We start from the raw sequence: 23,291 nt of genomic DNA, 5'->3' as shown, positions 1-23,291 counted from the left end.
CAAGATCAAGATCGTAAAATGGACTTTGTTGCAAGCAGAGAATCAGAACCAAATACATATTGTGCACAAGTTTTATTAACTAAATCACAGACATAACTAAACTAAACAAACATACATACATACAGCGGGGGAAATAAGTATTGAACACGTCATCATTTTTCTCAGTAAATATATTTCCAAAGGTGCTATTGACATGAAATTTTCACCAGATGTTGGTAACAACCCAAGTAAGCCAAACATACAAAGAAACAAACAAAAATAAGTTCAGAAATTAAGTTATGTGTAATAATGTGAAATGACACAGGGAAAAAGTATTGAACACATGAAGAAAGGGAGGCGCAAAAAGGCATGGAAAGCCAAGACAACTGCTGAAAACTTACAGTAATTAAAAAGCAATCCAGCCCCCTGTCTGTGGAAATCAATAACAGCTGGTTCAGTCCCAAATGATGGCCTACAAAAAGGTCTCATTGCCAAGGTGTCACACAAGACGCATCTCATGATGGGTAAAAGCAAAGAGCTGTCTCAAGACCTTCGCAACCTAATTGTTGCAAAACATAATGATGGCATTGGTTATAGGCGCCATTCTAAGCTTCTGAATGGTCCAGTGAGCACTTTTGGGGCCATAATACGGAAGTGGAAAGACAATAATTTCACCATAAATTTGCCTCGACCAGTGCTCCTCGCAAGATTTCTGATAGAGGAGTGAAAAGAATAATCAGAAGAGTTGTCCAAGAGCCAAGGATCACTTGTGGAGAGCTTCAAAAAGACCTGCAGATAGCAGGTACTGTTGTCTCAAAGAAAACAGTAAGTAATGCACTCCACCGCCATGGCCTGTATGCACGCTCACCACGCAAGACTCCATTACTGAAAAAAAAAAGCATGTTGAAGCTCATTTAAAGTTTGCGGCACAACATTTGGAAAAGCCAGTGAAATACTGGGAGAATATAGTGTGGTCACATGAGAGCAAAATTTAACTGTTTGGATGCCATAATACACACCATATTTGGAGGAGAAATGGCAGTGCACATTACCCTAAAAACACCATACAACTTGGTGTTGGCTCTTGGACAACTCTTCTGATTATTCTTTTCACTCCTCTATCAGAAATCTTGCGAGGAGCACTGGTCGAGGCAAATTTATGGTGAAATTATTGTCTTTCCACTTCTGTATTATGGCCCCAAAAGTGCTCACTGGACCATTCAGAAGCTTAGAATGGCGCCTATAACCAATGCCATCATTATGTTTTGCAACAATTAGGTTGCGAAGGTCTTGAGACCGCTCTTTGCTTTTACCCATCATGAGATGTGTCTTGTGTGACACCTTGGCAATGAGACCTTTTTGTAGGCCATCATTTGGGACTGAGCCAGCTGTTATTAATTTCCACTGACAGGGGGCTGGATTGCTTTTTAATTACTGTAAGTTTTCAGCAGTTGTCTTGGCTTTCCATGCCTTTTTGCGCCTCCCTTTTTTCATGTGTTCAATACTTTTTCCCTGTGTCATTTCACATTATTACACATAACTTAATTTCTGAACTTATTTTTGTTTGTTTCTTTGTATGTATGGCTTACTTGGGTTGTTACCAACATCTGGTGAAAAATGCATGTCAATAGCACCTTTGGAAATATATTTACTGAGAAAAATGATGACGTGTTCAATACTTATTTCCCCCGCTGTACATGCATACATGCATACATGCATAGGTAAAATGGTGAGTGATAGAATGGAACTGGAAGCAGGAAATGGAACTATGGAAAAGATCCATTTAACTATGAAAAGAACCATCAGCTTATCATTTTCAGAGCACCTCATTAAATTGATACTTCCATGGTCTGTGCAGTGAACACAATTCTTGAAGTGGTTGAAAATTTTGTTCGTTGTGAGTGTCAAATGTCACTGTACAAGTTGCAATCGTTTTCTTCTCTGCTGGATGGAGAAGATATGATGAACATGCATGGTTATTTCGATGCTGTTCTCATGGCTGGAGTGCAGATTGTGGCGTGCAGGCTCTGGGCCGGCATCACACGCAGAGCAAACGGTGGGAGTTGGGATGGACTTCGTCCGCATTGAATGAAGACATTGAACTCCTGAGGTTGTCCTTGATGCTGTTGTGGTTGAGAGAGTCCTCTCTCTCCTGAGTGAGCACATGGCTGTGGTGAGTCGAAGCCTGCCGCCCTGGGGCCTGATGAGGCCACGCTGGACAGCACGGCATCCTGAACGTACCGAGAAGCCAAGAGTTGATCGTTGCAAGAGTGATGGTAAGGTTATAGTTTTCTTCTTGGTTGGATTGAAGAAAAGACAGTCTGACTCCTTTGGGAGCGTGAAAGGATGGCAGGCGGTGCTCACGGCCTTCTGGGGCCCTTGGGCCACAGTATCAACTTGAAGAAGCAGCAGTTGAGGCCAGAAGAGAAGAGGAGAGATGGGTCACTGTGGATTTGTCTCTAATAAAGCCTGAGAAAGGCCCCACCTCTCCGGGTTTGCTTGACCAATGAGAAGGGTGAAATTTCCAAGTGGGAAGATTCCTCTGTGGTTGATTTATGAATCTTTGTTCTAAGCGTGCTCATTTGCAATGGCAGCTGGATTGGTTTCTGATGAAGAAACTAAGAAAGATTCTTGTAATACTAATATGTTGCGCGGCTATCGGCATATCATGTACACAATCATTTCGATCTTCAAAGTACCAATTTATAGAGACCAAACATGGTATAGGTGAGGATACCTTGACCGTTGGTTCTATAATAAAATACATAGTATCAAAGAGATAATAGTATCATAAGATAATAGTATTAAAAGACACAACACAAGACAGTAAATCATTCACAAAAAGTTCTGGGATGCATGTTAATTTCATGTTAATCAGTTCAACGATAAATTAATGCAGGAGAGTCTGTTCTTTGAGTTTCACATTGCTAAGAGTCATAAAACCAACTTATCTGATCGTGGTCTTGATAACTAAGACCTTCTTGCCCTGTTTGGGGGGATGGGGCCACAGATCCCAGAGTGAGTTCTAAATATCATTTGTTAAACTATAACAAATACTTGTGTCTGACTTGTCTCAGTCGTTACAAGGTCCTTCACCCTTCTCTCCTCACATCAGTGTAGCTTATCTCTCCATATCAGCATTAATATGGCTGTGAGTTATAGAGGGGAGCAGGCAGACAGGAATGAAAAGGAAAAAGAGAGCTCCTATTTCATTGTGACAAATGTGTCTGGATACCTTCAACACGACATTTACCGCCTCATCCTTTGCTCAGTGGGTCAACCAAAGACATCAGCCTCTGACAGATTTCTCCATAGTCCATCTCCCCCAACGTGCAGATCCGCTTAGCCGTGTGACATGAGAGCTGGCCATAAACCAGACACTTTTAACACCAAGTCTGGTTTTGGAGGGGAAGGAAATATTGAGATACAATTGCTGTGTTGCAAAACCTAATGAGCTGCCTACAGAGACAGCATTTTAAATCTTCTTAGGCATGTAATGAATAAAAGAATTGTATGCAAGATGATCAATGTGTAAATTCACAACAATTTGGCAATAGTTATCGGGCATTTTACCTCTCTGAATTAGTTTATTATTATGAATTTGTTTGTGCTGTCTTTCTTTATGAGAGCTCTCCCAAATCATTTCACAGAGGTATTTTCATTCTCACATTAATCATGTACCTGCCATGTAAATGAGAGCGTTCAAGTAATTGAAACGTTAATCACCTTCTCTGAGCGGTACTTCAGGATTGATGGTCAACGATGGGAATCAATACAGGCTTTCACTGCCGCCACTGCAAAAATAAGCAACACAGTAAGTGTAAATCTGGAATAATTAGAGGCCTCTCAAATGCCTGTCAAATCAAACAGACTGCGTGGATTACAGCCAGCAGTCACACACACAAACATTAGCATTTACTCACGCACTGCAGACCTCCTACAAGATCGCTCCTTTATTGATGTCATCAATAAAGTCAAACGGAATGTGCAAGAAAAAGAAAATCATGTGACAATATTTTTTCTGTGTGAAAGAGTGCAATTTTCTAAAAGTAATTTAATTTCCATGCTGTATGGTAGCCTGGTGTTTAAGTTCGAGCTGTGCTAGCTTTGCAAGTCTGGGAAGAAATACCTCTTCTGTTATTTCGTTAAATGATAAAGATATAACATTATACAAATATGAATACTTATGTATATATATATACACTACCGTTCAAAAGTATGGGGTTAGTAAGATTTTTTTATGTTTTTAAAAGAAGTATCTTCTGCTCACCAAGGCTGCATTTATTTGATAAAAAAACAAACAAAAAAAACAGTAATATTGTGAAATATTATGACAATTTAAAATGACTGTTTTCTATTTTAATATATTTTAAACTGTAATTTATTCCTGTGATCAAAGCTGAATTTTCAGCATCATTACTCCAGTCGTCAGTGTCACATGATCCTTCAGAAATCATTCTAATATGATGATTTGATGCTCAACAAACACTCATTATTATTATCAATGTTGAAAACAGTTGTGTACACATTTTTAACATTATAAATGTCTTTACTGTAACTTTTGATCAGTTTAACTCATCCTTGATGAATAAAAGTATTGATTTATTTTATTTCTTTCCCCAAAAAATCTAATTTAAATTCTTACTGACCCCAAACTTTTGAACGGTAGTGTTTAATGTTACAAAAGCTTTAGATTTCAGATAAATGCTGTTCTTTTGAACTTTCTATTCATCAAAGAATTTTGAAAAATTTGTACACAACTGTTTTCAACATTGATAATAATAATGAATGTTTCTTGAGCATCAAATCATCATATTAGAAGGATTTCTGTAGGATCATGTGACACTGAAGACTGGAGTAATGATGCTGAAAATTCAGCTTTGATCACAGGAATAAATTACACTTTACTGTATATTCACATAGAAAACAGCTGTTTTAAATTGGAATAATATTTCACAATATTACTGTTTTTGTTTGTATTTTTAATCAAATAAATGCAGCCTTGGTGAGCAGAAGATACTTTAAAAACATTAAAAATCTTACTGACCCCAAACTTTTGAACAGTAGTGTGTATATATATATATATATTCATAAGTATTCATATTTATATAATTTTATATCTTTATCGTTTAACGTATATATATATGATTGTAAAAAAAAATTGAAATAATACTTTAATTTAGCATGGTCATATTATATTACATTAATATTACAAAATAGATAAATAAATAATAATAAAAAGTGTTTCTTGATCCCTAAATCAGCATATTAAAATCATTGCTGAAGGATCATGTGACACTGAAGGCTGGAGTAGTGGCTGGTTTAAAAAATCAACTTTGTCATCACAGGAATAAATTATATATATATATATATATATATATATACACACAAATTTATTGTAGTAATATTTCACAATATCACTGTTTGTATTATTATTATTATTATTATTATTAGTAGAAGTAGTAGTAATAGTCTTCCCTGACCCCACAGCTCATGGATGCGTCTGTGTGGTGCCTAGTAATAGACTCTAACAATGTTCTTTTTGAATCGTCTCATTAAAGTCTGCTATGTTGCCATAATTATGACCGCCGCTAGCGTAGCTAGTGAAAGCGGTCATATAGGGATTGTCAAAGTTTTTTTTTTTTTTTTCATCTACTGAATTTTTCGTCAACGATACCAGGGACACCGAAACACCGGGGAACATGAAATTTGGTGGGCATGTAGCCCCACTAGACTTTTACGGAAAAATTTCGTTTGGTCCCCGGGGATTTGCGCCCCTCCCATAAAAAATGAAAATGCAATATTATTCTGCTTTAATCGCCCCTATCTTCAGTTGAGATGTTCAGAACTGCACCATATTTCATGTGTATGATTAACTTGACATCCTCTGGGGGTATGCTAAGTTTCGGAGAATTTCATTTATGGGGGGGTATAAAATAAATTCATTTATGTGCACATTTAGTGACTGTACACTCATCGGCCTGTAGATGGTGGTGTTGAGCGAAGGGTTGCTGGTTGAGGATGATACTGTCACACACACACATGCAGGAATACAAACAAACGCAAGCATGCACACACACTGACATCCACACGCACAGACAGACACCCATACACACACATACAAATCCACATGCACAGACACACACACACAAACACACACGCGCACACACATGTACGCACGCATACATACACGCACAGACACACACAGACACAGACACACACATACACAAACACACACACAGACAGACATGCACATACTACTACTTTTTTTAGGTATATACATAAACACGCAATATAGCCAAATTGCTCCATGTCATTTATTTTTGTGGAAAGCCAGTGCAGGCCTGAGCGGCGGTCATATTTTGTACCGCCATGCGGTACATCTAGTTAAAATTTGTTTTCAAGCAGACATTAAGTAAGTGCAATTGTGTTTATAGAGAGCTTCAACACCTATGAAACAACTTAGAGTAAATTGCCTTAATTAATGCCATGCAGGACCAGGTTTTGGTCATGTGAAGGGCTAGAACATTAGAACTGATCCTTGAGGTACTACATCAACATCCCTTGTTAGCACAACAAGGATTCAATCCCTTGTTTTATTGCACCATATTTTTTGGCCTGGCTGCTTATAGGTAGTAGAAAGTGGGGTAGCTTACTCTCAGAGAATAAGAGAAAAATAGTCTAATACAAGGAATGTTATATGTCATCAAGACATCAATAGGTCTCTTTCATAGTTTTCTTTCAGAGTGAGAGAACAGACAGTGCTGGAAAATAACTGAATTTGGAGTAGAAGGGATCCCATGAGAGTATATGTCTGGGTGGGTGTGAATAGCTGAATGACAGAGATACACGCTCAGTGCTGTCATCTTGATCCTCTGAAGAGACAATCCCAGCTGATAATGTCTCATTGAGGCTTTACGCATGGCTTTGTTTAAGTGACATCCTCTGACAGGCCTCAGTGACAACCTGCATCTGAATCCCCAGGAGCTTCTAAAGGACACAAAAAACCATGTGTGTTTCCAAGGGGTCAAGGTTTGGCTTGTTAGCATGGTCCAGTTATTACTGGTGCCATAACCACACCATCTGAGGGCGAAAAGCTTCTTGAATGTCAATTCAAAGGTTGCTGTGTATTCTGATGAAAATAATATAAATATAATTTCATTATATTATAGTATGTAACAAGGTTTAAAGGCTTAGGGAAGAAGGAGGCTTAACCCGGAAAATGACCAACGTAACTTTAATGACAAAAAACTAAAATAAAGCAGCAGCCCCTCATGGACCACTGTTGAAGTAGTAACGGTTAGTAATTACACTAAGTAAGTAACTTTTAAACTGCTTGTCAATTACCATCATTAGAGTATAAGTAGACTGTCTTCTTAATCTCTGCAAACACTATATTTTGATGGTCCCCCAACAGATATTCTACTGATTATAAGTAACTTTGCAGGTACGTCTACTTATTCTACTAACCCTAACCTAACAGTCCAGTAATACTCTAATGAGAATAAATTGACATGTTGTTGAAAAAAAGTTACTTAAAGTTAGTAGAATGAAGTGGACTATCAAAATAAAGTGAAACCGTAGTAAGTAATGTGCATAAGTTTTGACCATCTTTTTTGGTTTGTTTAGTTAATTATAAGCGGTTATGTAATCACTGCATTTACGTGATGCACATTTTATATGCTTGAGCAGCATCAATGAAAACACTTTGGAACGCCCTACTACAATTTCAAGAGTCCAGAAAAAAGTGTTTGAGTGGATGGAATCATGGAAAAGGGCACTCTCAGAGATGTAAGACATATTTTCTCATACAGTTCAATAATTTATTGACTCTGCCAAGACAGGATAACACCCCCACCACCAAAGCTCATTCAAGGTCTCTGAGAAAACCCTTGACACGGAGTTTGCTGGGAAATTGGAAAAGTTCAAATCTGTCTCTCAGTGATTCTGAATTATTGAACCAGCCCAAATTTGCCTCTTCTTTTTCTTCTTTTCTTTTTATTCAGCTTGAGGTCAAGTTTAATGCTGTCACTACGAGCATTGCAGTTCAATGAGGACAGAGCTGCTGCGCTAATTGGATGTCTGAAACAACATTTCTTAGCTGAAGTATGTTTCTATTGAGGTTTTTTTTTTTTTGGTTGAATGAGTAAAGATGTTGAGAACTATTACACACTTCAACATCAATGTTGATTCACGTCTCAGTTTGTGCAGAAAGATTGTCCAGATCAATTTTTATGTGTGCTGTGCTTCTTTTCAATGTGTATCAGATAGAGCAAGGACAAGATTGATTGAGCAAGTAAATTGATTAGCGTATAGTCACTGGATAGTGAACAGCTCATCTCATTTTCCTCTCTTCCTACTAGCTTCACTTCTCTAAACGTTCTGTCGAGGGAAATTCTCAATAAAAAATCAGTCTAGGATTTGAGCACTGCCCCACAGAGAACCATTGACAACCCAGACGTGCTGAGATTTGACGACAGGCATCTTGTGTTTCCACCCTGCAGTTTGACATGCAACAGATGTCCTTGGAGGAGCTCAAACACGTCCTGTTCCACGCCTTCAGAGACCATCTCACCATGAAGGATATCGAGAATATTATCGTCACAGAGGAAGAGAGCTTGAAGGAGAACTCAGGAAACTGCCAGGCCGAATATCAGGGAGGTAAATAGCAAAGAGAACAATTTCATATGAATTGACGGATCATGCAACAGTTGTTCACAGACACTGGAAATTTAGCGAAGCTTCAATGAGGTGATGCTTAAAACTCTGACGGTACTCAAGAATTCAGATCTGTATGAATGCCAATGAAAATATTGTATTTCCACCGTCACGCTTTTTCAGAAGCCTAGATGCATTTTTTTTTTTTTGGTTAATCAGACATTTCAATAAAGAGTTTTAAGCCAACATTGAAACTTCATCAAATACTTCTGTAATTCAAATTAAAGTACAAAACTGTGTACTTAATGTATTAGGCAATGAAATACTCCTCCTACGACACATTCAGAATGAATTGGATAGAAAATGATGGTACAATATAAAATTATTGACTTGATTATTGATTAGTCATTTAGTCATGGTAACAGCAACTTCACTGATTAGTGTATCCAACTAGAAGCTTGATTTTTAAATGAAGTTGAAACCACATTGACTTTTGGCTTCTGCAGGAGCATATATCATCGCTTCACAATCTCAGAGTTCATTGCAGGTCTTCAAAGAATAATATGTTATCATTAAAAATCCATTTCTTTATGGATTTTTACTTCCGGAGCCAGACTATTGAGATCTATAGGCTGCTGTGTTTGCCTAGAAACTGCCTATTTAATGAGATGAGAGTTCTGTGCTATCAGTGCCTTGTAGGTTTTTAATATTTTCTTTACTCCCAGTAAGACATTCGCATTCAAACCATTCTTCACAGGTAAATTTCACCCCCTTTTGAAACATTATTGAACCAGATGTTTTCCTCGCCAACAAAAGTAAACGGAATGAATGGAATTCAGAAACAGGGAAATTATTTTACGGTTTGTATCTAATTATGTTTCAGCAGTTCAATATTTAATCTCAATATGCCGCACAGAATAACAACACAAATTGAATGGAATTGAATCTGCTGGGCCGAGAAAAAGGTGAATAAAATATAACAATTTCATGCTTCAAAATCCAATTAGTTTGTCACATTGTTTTAAAATATATCCTTTATTGGCCCACACTGTGCCCTTAAACAGTTCCACCTGAATATGTTATGCTATTTGTGCGTGTGTGTTTGTGTGCGATCATTAGTGTGCGATGTGTGTTGAGTCCAGTTAGGCAGCTCAGCGAAGCCACACGTTTTGTTTCACTATTGTGCATATTCAAAGCCTCATTATGCACAGAGATCAACAGCACTGCTGGATTATTGTTTGGATGGCTTATGCTCATTGTGTGCTGTCATCTCTTCTCATTGATGTCTAATGCTCCATAGCAGTAACCGCTACTAGCATCTCCTCTGTGTCTTTCTTATATGCTCTGTTCTACTCCATCAGTGCATTCGAAAAAGAAGAATCGTCAGACGTGTGTCCGCAAGAGCCTCATCTGTGCTTTTGCAATGGCCTTCATCATCAGCGTCATGCTCATCGCAGCCAATCAGATGTTGCGGAATGGCATGGAGTAGCCCCGCCCACTGTGAACCCCCATTGATCTGACCTCTGCTTGAGAAACATGCATTAAAAACTCCATTTTCTTTTAGTTTTGAAGAGTATTGGGGAGCCCACAGTGCAGAGGATGTGAATCCCAAGCAAGTTTTTTTCTTTTATATTTATTATGTCGATTGTGATTGTGACTGACTGTGAAACAACAGTGAGGAATGTCCTCCATCAGCAGCTTGACAGGGACATGCAAGGGCTCCTCACTGAATACCATTTAATGCAATAACATCCAGTGTCCCTCTGCACTGTGTTTTTCTCATTCCGTGTCTTTAAAAGGCGACGACTTTGTACTTTATCTCATTTCAAGCTATGTCAGATGGGAACGATGAGGAGTGACTGGCAGCCTGTCCAACAGAGCCACTGCAGGATGTCTGGCATGAAGAGTGTGTGCATGTTCATCTCAAATGCACTGTCTGATTTGTTTTGAGCCTTACTGTGTTGAAGCTCATTTCTGGAAATCTTTGAAGGTATTGTTTATTGTTGGGTATTTCGGAATAGCATACGACCATACTATAACTTTTACCGTATGCAGTATACTGTGTACAGTATGCAAAGAAAACCCCTATTACCAAAATATGCAAGATACAACCTGCATGGAATACTGTATCCCACAATGCATCTGATGAATCTGATATGACGACTGAGCCAGAAGCTATTTCAACTGATTTTTAACATCTCCTGCTTTGGTTGGACTGTCAATACTAAATACATTTTATATTGGATAAAAAATGCAAAATAACTATACACCTTATTTCCAAGGTGAGGCAATTAAGTTTATTTGTATTGCAACTAATGATAATTTAAAGTGCTTCACATTAGCATAATTGAGATAGGGGGAGAGGAGACATTTAAAACAAGTAAAACTAAATATTTATTTTGAGTAATGAAAGAAAGAAACAATAAATAAAAGTTTGAAATTATAATTGGATAGCAGTCGCTGAACTAAACATGTAGTTTGGTGAAATTAAATGATAACCGCATCAAAAAATAGTAAGAAGTACACAACTGCTCAAAAGTTTGGGGTCAATAAGTTTTGTTTTGGAAAGAAATTAATACTTTGCGGCTCTGTAGTTGGATACTATGCGCGTCTCGTGCTTAAAGAGCAACAGCGCATTCTGTTTGATCATCCCATATGCCTTTTACATTAAGACGTCAAAATGTTGTCAAATGGAACAGATAGTGAAACTGAAGTGCTTCTCTTCATGCGGGCGCAGCATTTAAATATCATTTTGGATGTCTGACATCACAGACTTTACTGGTATTTTGGTGCTGATGTGTGAATGGTCTCTTACCGGTAAAAAGCCAAAACGCCATTGCTTGTGTGAACAGCATATTTGTGAATTTACCGGTAAAGTCATTCTGGTAATTTTACGGTAATTTACCAGGATCGATAAAGGGGCTAATGACACTCCAAACAAATGTTACTCGCGTATGAAGCAGAAAAAACGCAACCTCGGCATCCGTTTTTTTAAGGCCTTCCCGCTTACATCTCTCCATTGCTTGAAAGCTTTTCTAATATTAACGCGGGTCCTAAAGCTCTTGCCTGATCATAACCCTTCTTTTTCCAGTTATTTTCCTGTGAGCTTTTCTGTCTATCAGCCGTCTTTCTTTCTACAGTCTTTCTTCAAATCTCCCTTTTGCTCACTCTCTCTCCTTCCCCATCCCCATCATGAGTGGACACGCCCCCTACTGCTGATTGGCTACAAGTTTGTTGTGGTGCTCACTGCTCAGTCCGATCCACTTTCAACAGCGTTTTTCAGAAATCAAGTCATACCGTCATGATCAAAAGTGACAGTAAAAACATGTTACAAAACATTTCTGTTTCAAATAAATGCTGTTCTGTTGAACTTTCTATTGTCAAGGAATCCTGAAAAAATGTATCACAATTTCCGCAAAAATATTAAGCCGCACAACTGTTTTTAACATTGATAATAATTGGAAATGTTTTGTGAATCAGCAAATTAGTCACACTAAAGTGACACTAAAGAAGACTGGAGCAATGGCTGATGAAAATTCAGGAATAAATTACATTCTAAAATATATTAAAATATAATAAAACGGTTATTTTAATTGATAAAATCACAATATTGCTGTTTTACTTTATTTCTGAAAAAATAAATGCAGACTTGGTGAACAGAAGAGACTTCTTTCAAAAACATCTTCGACCCCAAACTTTTGAATGGTAGTTTATAGTACTTAGAGTGAGTAGAAGCAGCCTGATTTCTCATTGTTTGCTTCATAATGTGAGTTACAAATTATGAGTTATGCTTTGTGGCTGTACATTAACAGAGTTCATATTCTGCAAAGCAAGTGGGATTAATTAAATTCCACACTACTCCATTATGTGGTGCCCTTGTGCATTATGTGTAAACAGAATTGTCTTTTTAGAAGTATGTTTCATTCATTTCATATAATCTCTTGTTTTGTGTGTCTACGGAAGAAGAGAGTATAATACTCTCTTTGATATAGTATCAAGGTCTTCTCAATGTTTGCATAATATTGTCTGGTTTAACTATATGACACTGAACTTCTGCGGAAGTGTCTGCTACACAGTTGGACTTTTTGGTCCATTTTGAGTTTTTATTCACTCTCAGGTTCAGAGAGTCAGTGAATGCAACATAAATTGCTCTGAATCAACCAGAAGTAAACTGGTCAATCTCTAAAATAGCACTTTTTCTTTTACAGTTAGAGTCTATGTGTGTAATATAAGTATTTGTCTATACCTGTTTGTCTATATTTATAATGTGTGAGCACATCAGTCTCCTTCCCTGTGTTCCTTATTATTGTGTATACTTACAGCTGTTTGTCACACTCCTCCTATATTGCATGTGTATTTATGCATATAGTGCCACACAAAAGAGTCGTCTGTTTGACTGTGTCATGTTTGCATGTTCAGAACACTAATGCAGTGCTTTTTCAAGGTCTGTACTGCTTATAGGCATTTGCGGAGAGCATCAGTCTAAATATCTGAACTCCCATTATTTCGTTCTTGTGAGCAAAATTTATCTGGAACAGTACCAGCATTCTGTGCCAAAATACACTGCAAAGGAAAAGCGGATTATTGGGAACAGTTTACTGGACAAAGTTCCTGTCAGTTTTCCAGAATTTCACAGAACGGCTTGCTTGATTAAAGACTGGTGCTTTGTATTCTGTCAGTATTTGCTTTGGAATGAGGAAACTTTTGAATCAATGGCTCCATCTAGTGGGCTGCAAAATTTGAGGGAAATCCTTGTGATGGGACAGTGGTAAAGAAGGAAAGTTACTTTTAGCATTGTGAAGTGACAAAAAGTAACTTTTACCAAAAATAAGTTGGAAACAGGAGTGTAATTCAGTGTAAATTCCCTACAGTACCTGTCAAAACTTTGGAAACAAATTTTTTAAAGGGGTGATATAATGCCCCTTTCACAAGATGTAAAATAAGTCTTTGAAGTCCCCAGAGTGTGTATGTAAAGTTTTAGCTCAAAATACCCCACAGATATTTTTAAATAGCATGATAAAATTGACAATTTTTGAGGGTGAGCAAAAACGCACCGTTTTTGTGTCTGTCCCTTTAAAAGCAAATGAGCTGCTGCTCCCGGCACAGGGGGCGGAGCTTCAAGAGCTCCTGTCCTTTTACCTCACACAGACATGCACTGAAAATTTCAAAAACTTTTAGCCTTTTATGTTCAAAACGGAGTCGGACAAAGATGGAGAGACTCAAGAAGAAGTGACAACGTGTAGACAACATTTCTGAATGGTTAGCTGATGAATTTATGTAGCTTATGTCATTATCTTCTAGTCATTAATTAGCATATTCTGTCATGATAATCTATAAATCGTGTTCCGGGGGCGGGTTTATGTCAATTTTAGGGTTAGCGATGTCTCTAACCCGGGAGGAATGTGGTGTAGTCCCTACCAGCCGTTTGTTGTAGTCCTTAAAAAACAATTTCTTTAAAAGAAAATATCTCCCTTTGCTTTGAACTTTGAGCGTCGTAACTTTACAGATGTTGTTTATGTTCAGACAGCAACATTACACACTAACTAAAGTTAGAAAAGTGAAATCATAATCAACCACCCCTTTAAATGTTTTCGAAAGAAGTATTTTCTGCTCACCAAGACTGCATTTATTTAATCAAAAACACGGTAAAAACAGTAATATTGTAAAAGAAAATTGTACCATTTAAAATAATTATTTTCTATTTAATAAATTAAAAAATGTGATTTATGACAAAGCTGAATCTTCTGAATCTTCAGTGTCACATGATCTTCAAAAATCATTTTGATACTGACTTCCTGCTCAATAAACACTTATTATCATTATTATCATCATTATCAATGTTGAAAACAGTTTTTGCTGCTTAACATTTTTACGGAAACACTGACAGCACTGAAAAAATAAAAACTTGTATTCATCCAGGATGCATTAAATTGATCAGAAGTGACAGTAAAGACATAGTGTTATGAAATACAATTTAATAAATGCTGTTCATTGAACTTTTCCTGAAAAAAGTGTCACCATTCCCACAAAAATTAATAAGCAGCAAAAATTGTTTTATTGATAATAATTAAAAAAAAATTCCTGAGCACTACATCAGCATATTTGAATGAGTTCTGAAGGATCATGTGACACTGAAGACTGGAGAAATGGCTGCCGAAAATTCAGCTTTGCCATCACAGGAATAAATTACATAAATAATAAATAATTTTTACCGGAATAAATCGTGTTTATTTTTGATTAAATAAATGCAGCTTGATGAGAATAAGTGTCTTCTTTTTAAAACGTTTAAGAATTGACAGGTACGGTATCAATTTAAAGTGTTGCACATTGTTATTTTATTATGTTATAAGAGTATTTGCTATTTCTTTCAATTATCACAAAGGCAGATTGGTGGACTAAAGTTTAAAAATGTCCTGCATCATTTTTACTAGCCATTATTCTGTGTATTGCTCTGCTTGTTGCCATTTTGTTGTTAGCATATACAAAAAACTAGTTTATGGACATTTTGAAAATGTAAATCGGTCCAGGTTTTATTTGACACTGTATTTTATATTTTGTGCATTAATAATATTTATGTTTTATATTGGTATTTTATTTATTTTTTAATCTTGCAAAGGTTGATGGAATTGTAAAATGAATTTACTCTCAATCCAGATCCTAACTTCATCTGAATTTGAAGCATGCCAAATAAAATTTTATATGTATGTATTTTTACGGATTATATCAAAAGAAGGATTATTAATATGCAAATACATATACATATTGCATGCAGGATGTGGATTGACAGTCAGATTACAGCAATATGGTTTCTAAACAAAAAGGTATCATTACATGTAAAGAATATGAATAAAAGAAAATTATTTATTGAACATGACAATAAACAAATCTTTGCATCCAATTATTGTTATCATCATCATCATTATTTTTTGTTATTTTTGTTTTGGCCAATAGGGGGCACAATTGGATTTTCTACAAATAAGACTAATATACATGAATTAAATAATAAATTTAAAAAAATGATGCACTTCTCTTCTCAAGCTGTACATATCTACATATGATACAAGGAGGACCATGAATGAATAAGCCGGTCTTGATTTCTTTAATTCAAAGAATCTACACAACCATCAAAGCAGACATATTTATTAAAAAAAATAACAATAATACTCTTTTCCGAGGTCTGACGTAGAATGTGATAGTCTGAGGTATTAAACTCTAGAGTCTGTTTAATGAGGAATACTTCAAAATGTGTTCTGAGAAATACTCAGATATACAGCTGTGACCCCAACCATGTAAACAAACAAACAAACAAACAAAAAAACATTTACAGATCACCTCAAGTTAACATTCTCAATTGTTTAAATTGTAACTTAAATCTTACAGCATCTATATGTAATCAAGGTAAATGAATAAAAAGTACAAAGGCACTTGTTTCAAATGTACATTAGAATGAAATTAAGGATTTTAGATGGCACTTTAAAAATGATGTTACCTACTTGATGTAAACTTAGGAAATTGCCTTATTAGGAGAAAGATACTTACTTTCCCAGAGTGGTAATATTCAAATGTGCAAGTTTGATACTAATGGCTGTACAGGAGCTTTTATCAGAAGTTACTTATGGCTTCCTTTAGGAAAATAACCTTAAACATCATTAGACAGCACCACATAACTGCAAGTTTCTCAATGAGATTAATGTTAATACTGTGGCAGTATAATGTAGCACTGCTGCTGTAGTGTTTTCACTACGAGGTCAGCATCAAGCAGTTCAAGTTTGTTCTGTGTGCAATTCATTTATATTTGATAGGTTGTCGTTTTTTGAGAACAGTTGTGGGCCAATTTTATGATCCAAACAGATGGCCATTATTTTTATATATTAACGGCCATTAAATATTCTCAAAAGTGAGCACAAAACATTAATGACGCAAGTTAAAACTTGTGTTAAAACTTGGTTAAAACACTGAATGAAGTTTTGCCTTATAATTATGAAATCTGTAAAATGGTGGCATGAATTCTGAACATTTGTTTGAAAAGATAAATGTGGCTTCTTTCTGCCTTCCAAAATTTCTGATTGCCTTATTATACACTACCTTTCAAAAGTTTAGGCGGTCAGTAAGATTTATGTTTTTGAAAGTCTCTTATGCACATCAAAAAATACAGTAAAAAAACATCATATTGTCCCTGTGATTGGAAAGCTGAATTTTCAGCATCATTACTCCAGTCTTCAGTCACATGATCCTTCAGAAACCATTCTAATATGCTGATTTGATGCACAAGAAACAGTTGAAAATAGTTGTGCTGCTTAGTATTTTTGTGAAAAAAAATTTTTTTCAGGATTATTTGATGAATTCATCTTACAATTGAATGTGTCCTTACTGAAAAAAAAAAAAGCATTGATTTCTTAAAGGACAAAAACTGACCCCAAACTTTTGAACAGTGGTGTACGCTGTGCAAAATAAAATGATATGCTTCAAGTGTTAAAAATGAGCATGAGGCACAATTTAATTTATCAAACTGTTTTTCAGAACAGCTCAAGGTTCCTTTTCTGGGCCAGTTGGTAAATACAGGTCAGCTTGTATGAAGCATTTCTCTAAAACTCAGTGTGTAATGGACTGCTGAAATCCCTGGATCCAGTCTCACTGGGTTTCATGAAGATGCCCTCCATCGTTCTCCAGTAGCTGTGCGAGCCGCTGATCATCATGCCGTGCACTTCTCTCTGGCCGTGGATGGGCCTGCCGTACTGCTCGCCCGTCACAGACAGCAGAGCGTCAGTGGCCGTGTGACGGAACCGAACGGACTCATCGCGCTGCCACACGGAGCCTGCACACAGAACGGTCCACTCGTCCAGATGGTCACCCTCGCCGTTCTCGCCAAAGGCACTAACCTCCTAAACGGGAAGAGTTTTTAAGTAAACTTAAACTGTTGTAACATCAAACTCTACATATAGCACCTTTACATTACATTGTGTGAGAAAAAAGATGAAATATTAAAACCTGATTTGAAGAAAGCGGGGAAGTAAAGTAGTGGCTGTGTAGATTGCGGCCTGTGTTCACATGGGTCAATCGAATGTTCTGTCCACACTGTACCGGATTCCCTCGATGACATGCAGCGTCACTGGTGCCCCGCACACTCCAGTAACTGTTACTGTCCTCCACTGCGGTCACACCAGTCACTGACTGCTGCCCACTACCTGGAATTAAATAATCACATTAACAGATCATAGAGAGAAGGTGCATCCCTATGTGTGTACTTATGCACTAATCTATGCCGTTTAGTAGTATGAATTTAGTAGTATGAATGTGTTCGCACTGAAAATTCCAAAAAGAGGAAGTGCACTTTGAGGATGCACTAAAAAAATGAAGTAAGGAATGTTGGACAGTTCATCCATTCAACTGTCTTAGCTTTAATTGCGTAGCCTAGGGCTCTCAGACTCTGAAATTGGATTATGAAATAACCTTATTACCATATTAAAACACTACAGCTACACGGTTGAGAACATAGTGCATAGTGTAAGTACACACTGCATAGTGTGTCAGTTGGACACAACTAGAGTATGCTTTTAAACCCCTCAGAACATCTACAAATTTATGTTTATGTCTTCATGAGAAAGAGAAAGAAACAGACATTGAGTGTAAGTTTTCTAATGTCAAATTTCAACACTGTTAGCTTTCTGAAGGCATAATTCTAAATGTACTAAACAATAAAAATGCACTTCAAACTATAATTACCGTACATTAATATAATATAAGTGACGGTTGTTAAATAATATTCTACATCAAAGTTTAAATCACTTCCATATAGATGAGAGACGAACAGCGTTTATGAATGAGTCACTCACCAGATCCATAGCGGACATCATGAGAGTGTAATCTGACGTTGTGTTTCACATTGAGCAGCTTCACCACCGACCCGCACGTTACAAAACTCATTTCACTGCCAGTGGACAGTGTAAACATACATGACAATAACACTGATATGAACAACTGGACCCGCAAGAACCCCAAACTCTCCATTGCTTATTGAGCCCTATGGAAAAACTAATCTTTAAAACCCCTAACTGACGTAACGTGGAGCGCGTGAGTCACTAAAAGTTAGCGCGCCGTCTTCAGGTTCGGAGAAACAATATTGTCGGCTAGAAACGAGATTTAGTTCGTTTATGATAATAGATTATGCGGTAAACTTGAATTCAAAATGGTTAATATTTAAATTATAACTTAAAAAAATTACAATAACATTTGGCTCATGCCATAAACGGTCACAACGATATCTATTACATTTCAGCAAATGAATTTATCCCGACCGGAAGTTAAATTTGTGTTTACCGGAACGAGAATCCAGACAGTAACCCTCAGCCGTTTTTGTTGTCACTATCAAGCTTCTTCTAAAGTGACGCTTCGTTCTTCACCTCGTCGCATATTTTCAAGTCTTTAATCGAGCTTCCTCGCAAGGGAAAGTAAGTGCTCGGTAGTTTCAGTCAGGTGTTTTTAAAAGCGGCGAATAATTCCTGGGGTTGTTTTTCTTCTCGCACAGGTTAGCTGTTAGCATGTGGGCCTTGATCTTCTCACAGCATCGCGGACAGTCGTTACGTGATTATTTTTAAAAAAAGAAAGAAAAGAGAGCATGTCGTTTACCGTTTACGCTTGATTCATCGCTATCTTTCAGGGTATTTCTTAATAGGTATAAACTTGGTAATTATGCGTCCCATATTCCTTGGCTAAGCTAAATTATCTATCTAGTTGCATGAACATCAAGTTCATATCGATATGTGTTTTGGCCTGGATTTACTATGTCTTAACATATTTAACATAAACAGTAGGTTACCATATAAAGCAAAGTGCTGTTTTGAATTACTAGTGTAAGAATAATAAATGTAAGCCACTAGTGAAGATTATTTGTCATGCGATCCAGTCAGTCTTTTGTTTACTGCAGCAAGTGATGTGTCAGATTAGATGTATGACCTTTAAATGGTTTTATTATTTTTAAATTGAAGTTTACTTGTTATGACAGAGGTCTTATCATATAATATTGTTTAAATTTTACATTTCATACTTTAATACTATCAATACCCCAAACCCATTAAATGCTATACCATATTTATCATACCCATACCATATTTGTCTCAGATCCCTTGTAAAAAAAATCCTGTTTGGATTTTATCATAGGCCTTGCAAACATGTCTGACTTCATCGAGAGCGAGGCTGAGGAGTCGGAGGAGGAGTTCGAGGAGAAAGACCTGAAGCCCAAGAAGACGCAGAGATTTATGGAAGATGATGGTAAGATGTTTCCTACTTAAAGCCACATCCACATTTTAGTGTTTTGCTGTTTAATTAATTGCTTCATTGCTCCAGAAGAGGAGGAAGAAGAAGAGAATACTGAAGATCAGGATGAGCATGGAAACCTGAGAGGACTCATCGATGATGGTGACGTGGAAGAGGAAGAAGTGCCAGAAGCACCAAGTGGGAAAGAGGACAGTGACTCTGGTGAAGAGGTCCGTCATCGCCGCAGGAAACGAAGTAGGTTACTCTGATAAAGCCACATTAGTAAATCCTTCTGTATCTTTGTGTTTTGTCAGTTCACTAGTGAATAATGTTGTTCTCATTAGGGCTGAGTGAAATCAAATATTCTCTATGATCACTGCTATTTTGCTGAAGATAATAAATTAAGCAATGTTGTGAATATTGCTATTCTTCTAAGTGTACAGTAAGTTTCCTAAAGAACATGTCATTATAATACTGTTGTGATTACGGTTGGGGATCGAAAATCGATTCCAATTGTGGAATCCGATACTTAAAGGGTTAGTTCACCCAAAAATGAAGACCTTTTTAAGATATTTTTGAATATCAGAATATTTTAATTTGTGTTCCGAAGATGAACGAAGGTCTTACAGGTTTGGAATGACACGAGGGTGAGTAATTAATGACAGAATTTTCATTTTTGCGTGAACCGACCCTTTAAGGTAAAAAATCGGATACTTATCGATTCCTGTTTTCAAGCACAAAACGACGCGAAAGAGAACTCAATTCGGCACTCGCACCATGCGCTGTTTTCTTTGCACGTGCACAGAGAGCCGCCCCTCATATAGTGCATGATACTGTACACATCTTGTGCTTGAACGCACAAATACACATACAATTATGTCAAAACATACTTATAGACGCAGTCGGTTATGTATTATGTGAACTTAAACAGTTGAGAAAGAAAACGCATATTGGATCCTGCATGGGGCCTTAAAGTGACAGCAGCCTAATAAACCTGCGGCAGTCTGTCATCAATGGTAAATAAAGAACAAAAGAAAAAGAAAACCACTCACTGATCTTGCCTCAATACATTGTCTAACTTTAAGTAATCTATTTTATTTATAAAAAAACCTCCATTGTTTTTTTTTTTTACATTTGATTACAGTTTCTGAACATTGTTCAGTTGTATTTATTTGTGCCATTGCTAATTTGTTTATTTGTATTTATTTTATTACTCTTTGCTTGTCTTTAATAATGTTTGAAATTTATATCAGTTTGTCCAGTTGTTTTTTGCTGTGGTATTTTTGGTTAAAAAGTTAGTGTTCTTTAGGCTGCTGATTTTTGTTCATGGAAATCATCTGCAACAAAACCTTTTGCCAAAAGACACACAATAAATATGGTTGATATAAATGTTTGACTAAATATTTTTGCTTGACTGGAATCTAAACTGAGAATCGAAAAGAATCAGAATTGATAAGCAGAATTGGAATTGGAATCACTAAAATTCAAACGATACCCAACCCTAGTTGTGATGATTCCTTGTTTCAAGACTTGTGAGTATGAGCGCAATAAAACAGTAACGGTGTCTATGATTTATATTTCAGTAGCATAGACCGTGCTCAAGTTGGTAATGTAGTTCATTTTTGTAAAACTTTTCAAACTTCTCGTTTTAATTAATTGATTGACAGCTCTGATTCAGTAGTCTGAATCAGTGCATCATCACTCACATTTGTTCTGGAAATACTTGTGTGTTTTTTTTTGTTTTTGTTTTTTAGTTAGATGGTTGCATGTGAATACTATAATGTACTTTCAGTGTTCATTTAGGAAAAACATCTTGATTACTTAATCTAGGTTTGTACTTCTTGCATATATTGTTTCGAATCAATTTGGCCACAATTATGGTTGCTCTAATTAGATTTTTTTAAATATTGACCAAAGGGAAAATTAAATAGTGTTTTCTATATTGTTTTTTTTTATTTTGCTCAGTTCTCATTAAAGAGTTTGTGTATCTGTCAGGTTATGATGACTATCTGGATGATGATGATCTGGACCTCATTGAGGAGAATTTAGGAGTGAAAGTGAAGAGGAGGGTGAGTCACCAAAGTTTCTGCTTGTTCTAGGTTGCAAGTTTTTCACTAATTTAACTGATACCAGTTTACCACTTTAGTTCAATTTTGAATTCATAAAACGTGTGTTCAGAAAAAGAAGTACTCTCGTGTAAAAACCATGGATGATGAGGGGGAAGATGATGAGAAAGACATGATCGCTGATGAGATCTTCACTGGGGATGGAGACGGAGATGGAGAGGTGGAGGAAGGAGAGGCTGTGGATACACTTCACCCAAGAGATGATGAAGAGGAGGAAGATGATGAGGAATCTGGTAGAAAAGACATTTACTCTATTCATCATGGATTTTAATTCTTGTGCTACTATTCTGTGGAATTTTAGTGATGTTTTTTTTTTTTTCAATCTTTGCAGACATTGATGATTTCATTGTGGATGATGATGGACAGCCCATCACTAAAAAGAAGGGAAAGAAATTCTCTGGCTATACTGATGCGTAAGTTCTGTAAACCGTGTTTTGATTATGTAAATTTAGACTTCCTTCCTTGGTATGATGGACTAAATCCCTGGCATTCAACCGTATGACTTTCTTATCCCTAGCGTTACTCTCTTTTCTGACATTCTAGTGCTTTGCAAGAAGCTCAAGAGATTTTCGGGGGTGATTTTGACTTTGCTGAGTTCGACACTGAGGCGTATGATCATGCGGAAGAGGAAGAGGAGGATCAGGATGATGAGTCATGGGATCGACCGAAGAAGCAGACCAAGAGAAGAGTTGGCCGTCGTAGCATCTTTGAGATCTATGAGCCCAGTGAGCTGGAGAGCAGCCACATGACTGATCAGGACAATGAGATCCGCTCTACGGATATGCCAGAAAGATTCCAGGTGTGGATCAGCGTTAGACTGTGTATAAAAGTGTGTTTCCTTTAATGGTTGGGAATAAGGATATTTTATAACCTATTGTCATTTGCAGTTGAGGGCCATCCCTGTAAAGCCTGCTGAGGATGATGAGCTGGAGGAAGAAGCTGAATGGATTTACAGGAATGCCTTCTCTACACCAACCATCTCCATGCAGGTCGGAATTGAATGTTTGTATATCATAATTTTTATATCATGGCACTAAGCTAACTTCTATGCTCATTTTGTTTTGGTTTGCACTGTAGGAGAGCACAGACTATCTGGATCGTGGGACAACCACTAATTTCAGCAGAAAGGGCCCCAGTACTATTGCTAAAATCAAAGAAGCCCTGAACTTTATGAGGAATCAACACTTTGAGGTATAGTCATGGGGGAAAATAGGGTGTATTAGAGCTGTGACACACCAAGCCGTCGGTCGGCCATCTGTGAACATCTGTCCAGAT

General features: G+C 36.9%; 3 protein-coding genes across 5 annotated transcripts in view; 2 read left to right on the top strand and 1 right to left on the bottom strand.

Moving 5' to 3' along the window:
- Positions 1-14,508, top strand: part of caln2 (calneuron 2) — a 47,059-nt gene extending 32,551 nt beyond the window's left edge. Inside the window, exons 5-7 of one of the 2 annotated variants that reach the window (XM_082140539.1) lie at positions 8,484-8,640; positions 9,999-11,799; positions 11,835-14,508. In XM_082140539.1, coding sequence (XP_081996665.1) covers positions 8,484-8,640; positions 9,999-10,126 — 285 coding nt within the window. In that variant the 3' untranslated portion in view covers positions 10,127-11,799; positions 11,835-14,508. The remainder of the gene's footprint in view (positions 1-8,483; positions 8,641-9,998; positions 11,800-11,834) is intronic. The other variant, XM_082140538.1, reaches the window with a different exon arrangement.
- A 972-nt stretch (positions 14,509-15,480) lies between these two features.
- sdf2 (stromal cell-derived factor 2) lies at positions 15,481-18,704 on the bottom strand. Its single transcript, XM_082140537.1, has 3 exons — positions 18,471-18,704; positions 17,626-17,822; positions 15,481-17,519 (listed from the first exon to the last, which is right to left on the bottom strand). Exons 1-3 carry the CDS (start codon positions 18,643-18,645, stop codon positions 17,223-17,225), a joined length of 669 nt encoding a protein of 222 aa, XP_081996663.1. The 5' UTR covers positions 18,646-18,704; the 3' UTR covers positions 15,481-17,222.
- Positions 18,705-18,926: 222 nt separating this feature from the next.
- supt6h (SPT6 homolog, histone chaperone and transcription elongation factor) overlaps positions 18,927-23,291 on the top strand; it is a 17,347-nt gene continuing 12,982 nt past the window's right edge. The window contains exons 1-9 of one of the 2 annotated variants that reach the window (XM_082140520.1): positions 18,927-19,085; positions 19,795-19,905; positions 19,984-20,145; positions 21,886-21,959; positions 22,069-22,249; positions 22,348-22,429; positions 22,560-22,815; positions 22,904-23,005; positions 23,094-23,207. In XM_082140520.1, coding sequence (XP_081996646.1) covers positions 19,806-19,905; positions 19,984-20,145; positions 21,886-21,959; positions 22,069-22,249; positions 22,348-22,429; positions 22,560-22,815; positions 22,904-23,005; positions 23,094-23,207 — 1,071 coding nt within the window. In that variant the 5' untranslated portion in view covers positions 18,927-19,085; positions 19,795-19,805. Of the gene's footprint in view, positions 19,086-19,794; positions 19,906-19,980; positions 20,146-21,885; positions 21,960-22,068; positions 22,250-22,347; positions 22,430-22,559; positions 22,816-22,903; positions 23,006-23,093; positions 23,208-23,291 lie in introns of both variants that reach the window. The other variant, XM_082140519.1, reaches the window with a different exon arrangement.

The sequence above is a fragment of the Leuciscus leuciscus genome (assembly GCF_965113295.1).
Source record: "Leuciscus leuciscus genome assembly, chromosome: 16".
Taxonomy (NCBI): Eukaryota; Metazoa; Chordata; class Actinopteri; order Cypriniformes; family Leuciscidae; genus Leuciscus; species Leuciscus leuciscus.
Note: the sequence above shows the minus strand (reverse complement) of the source record. Positions and strands in the feature narration are given on the sequence as shown.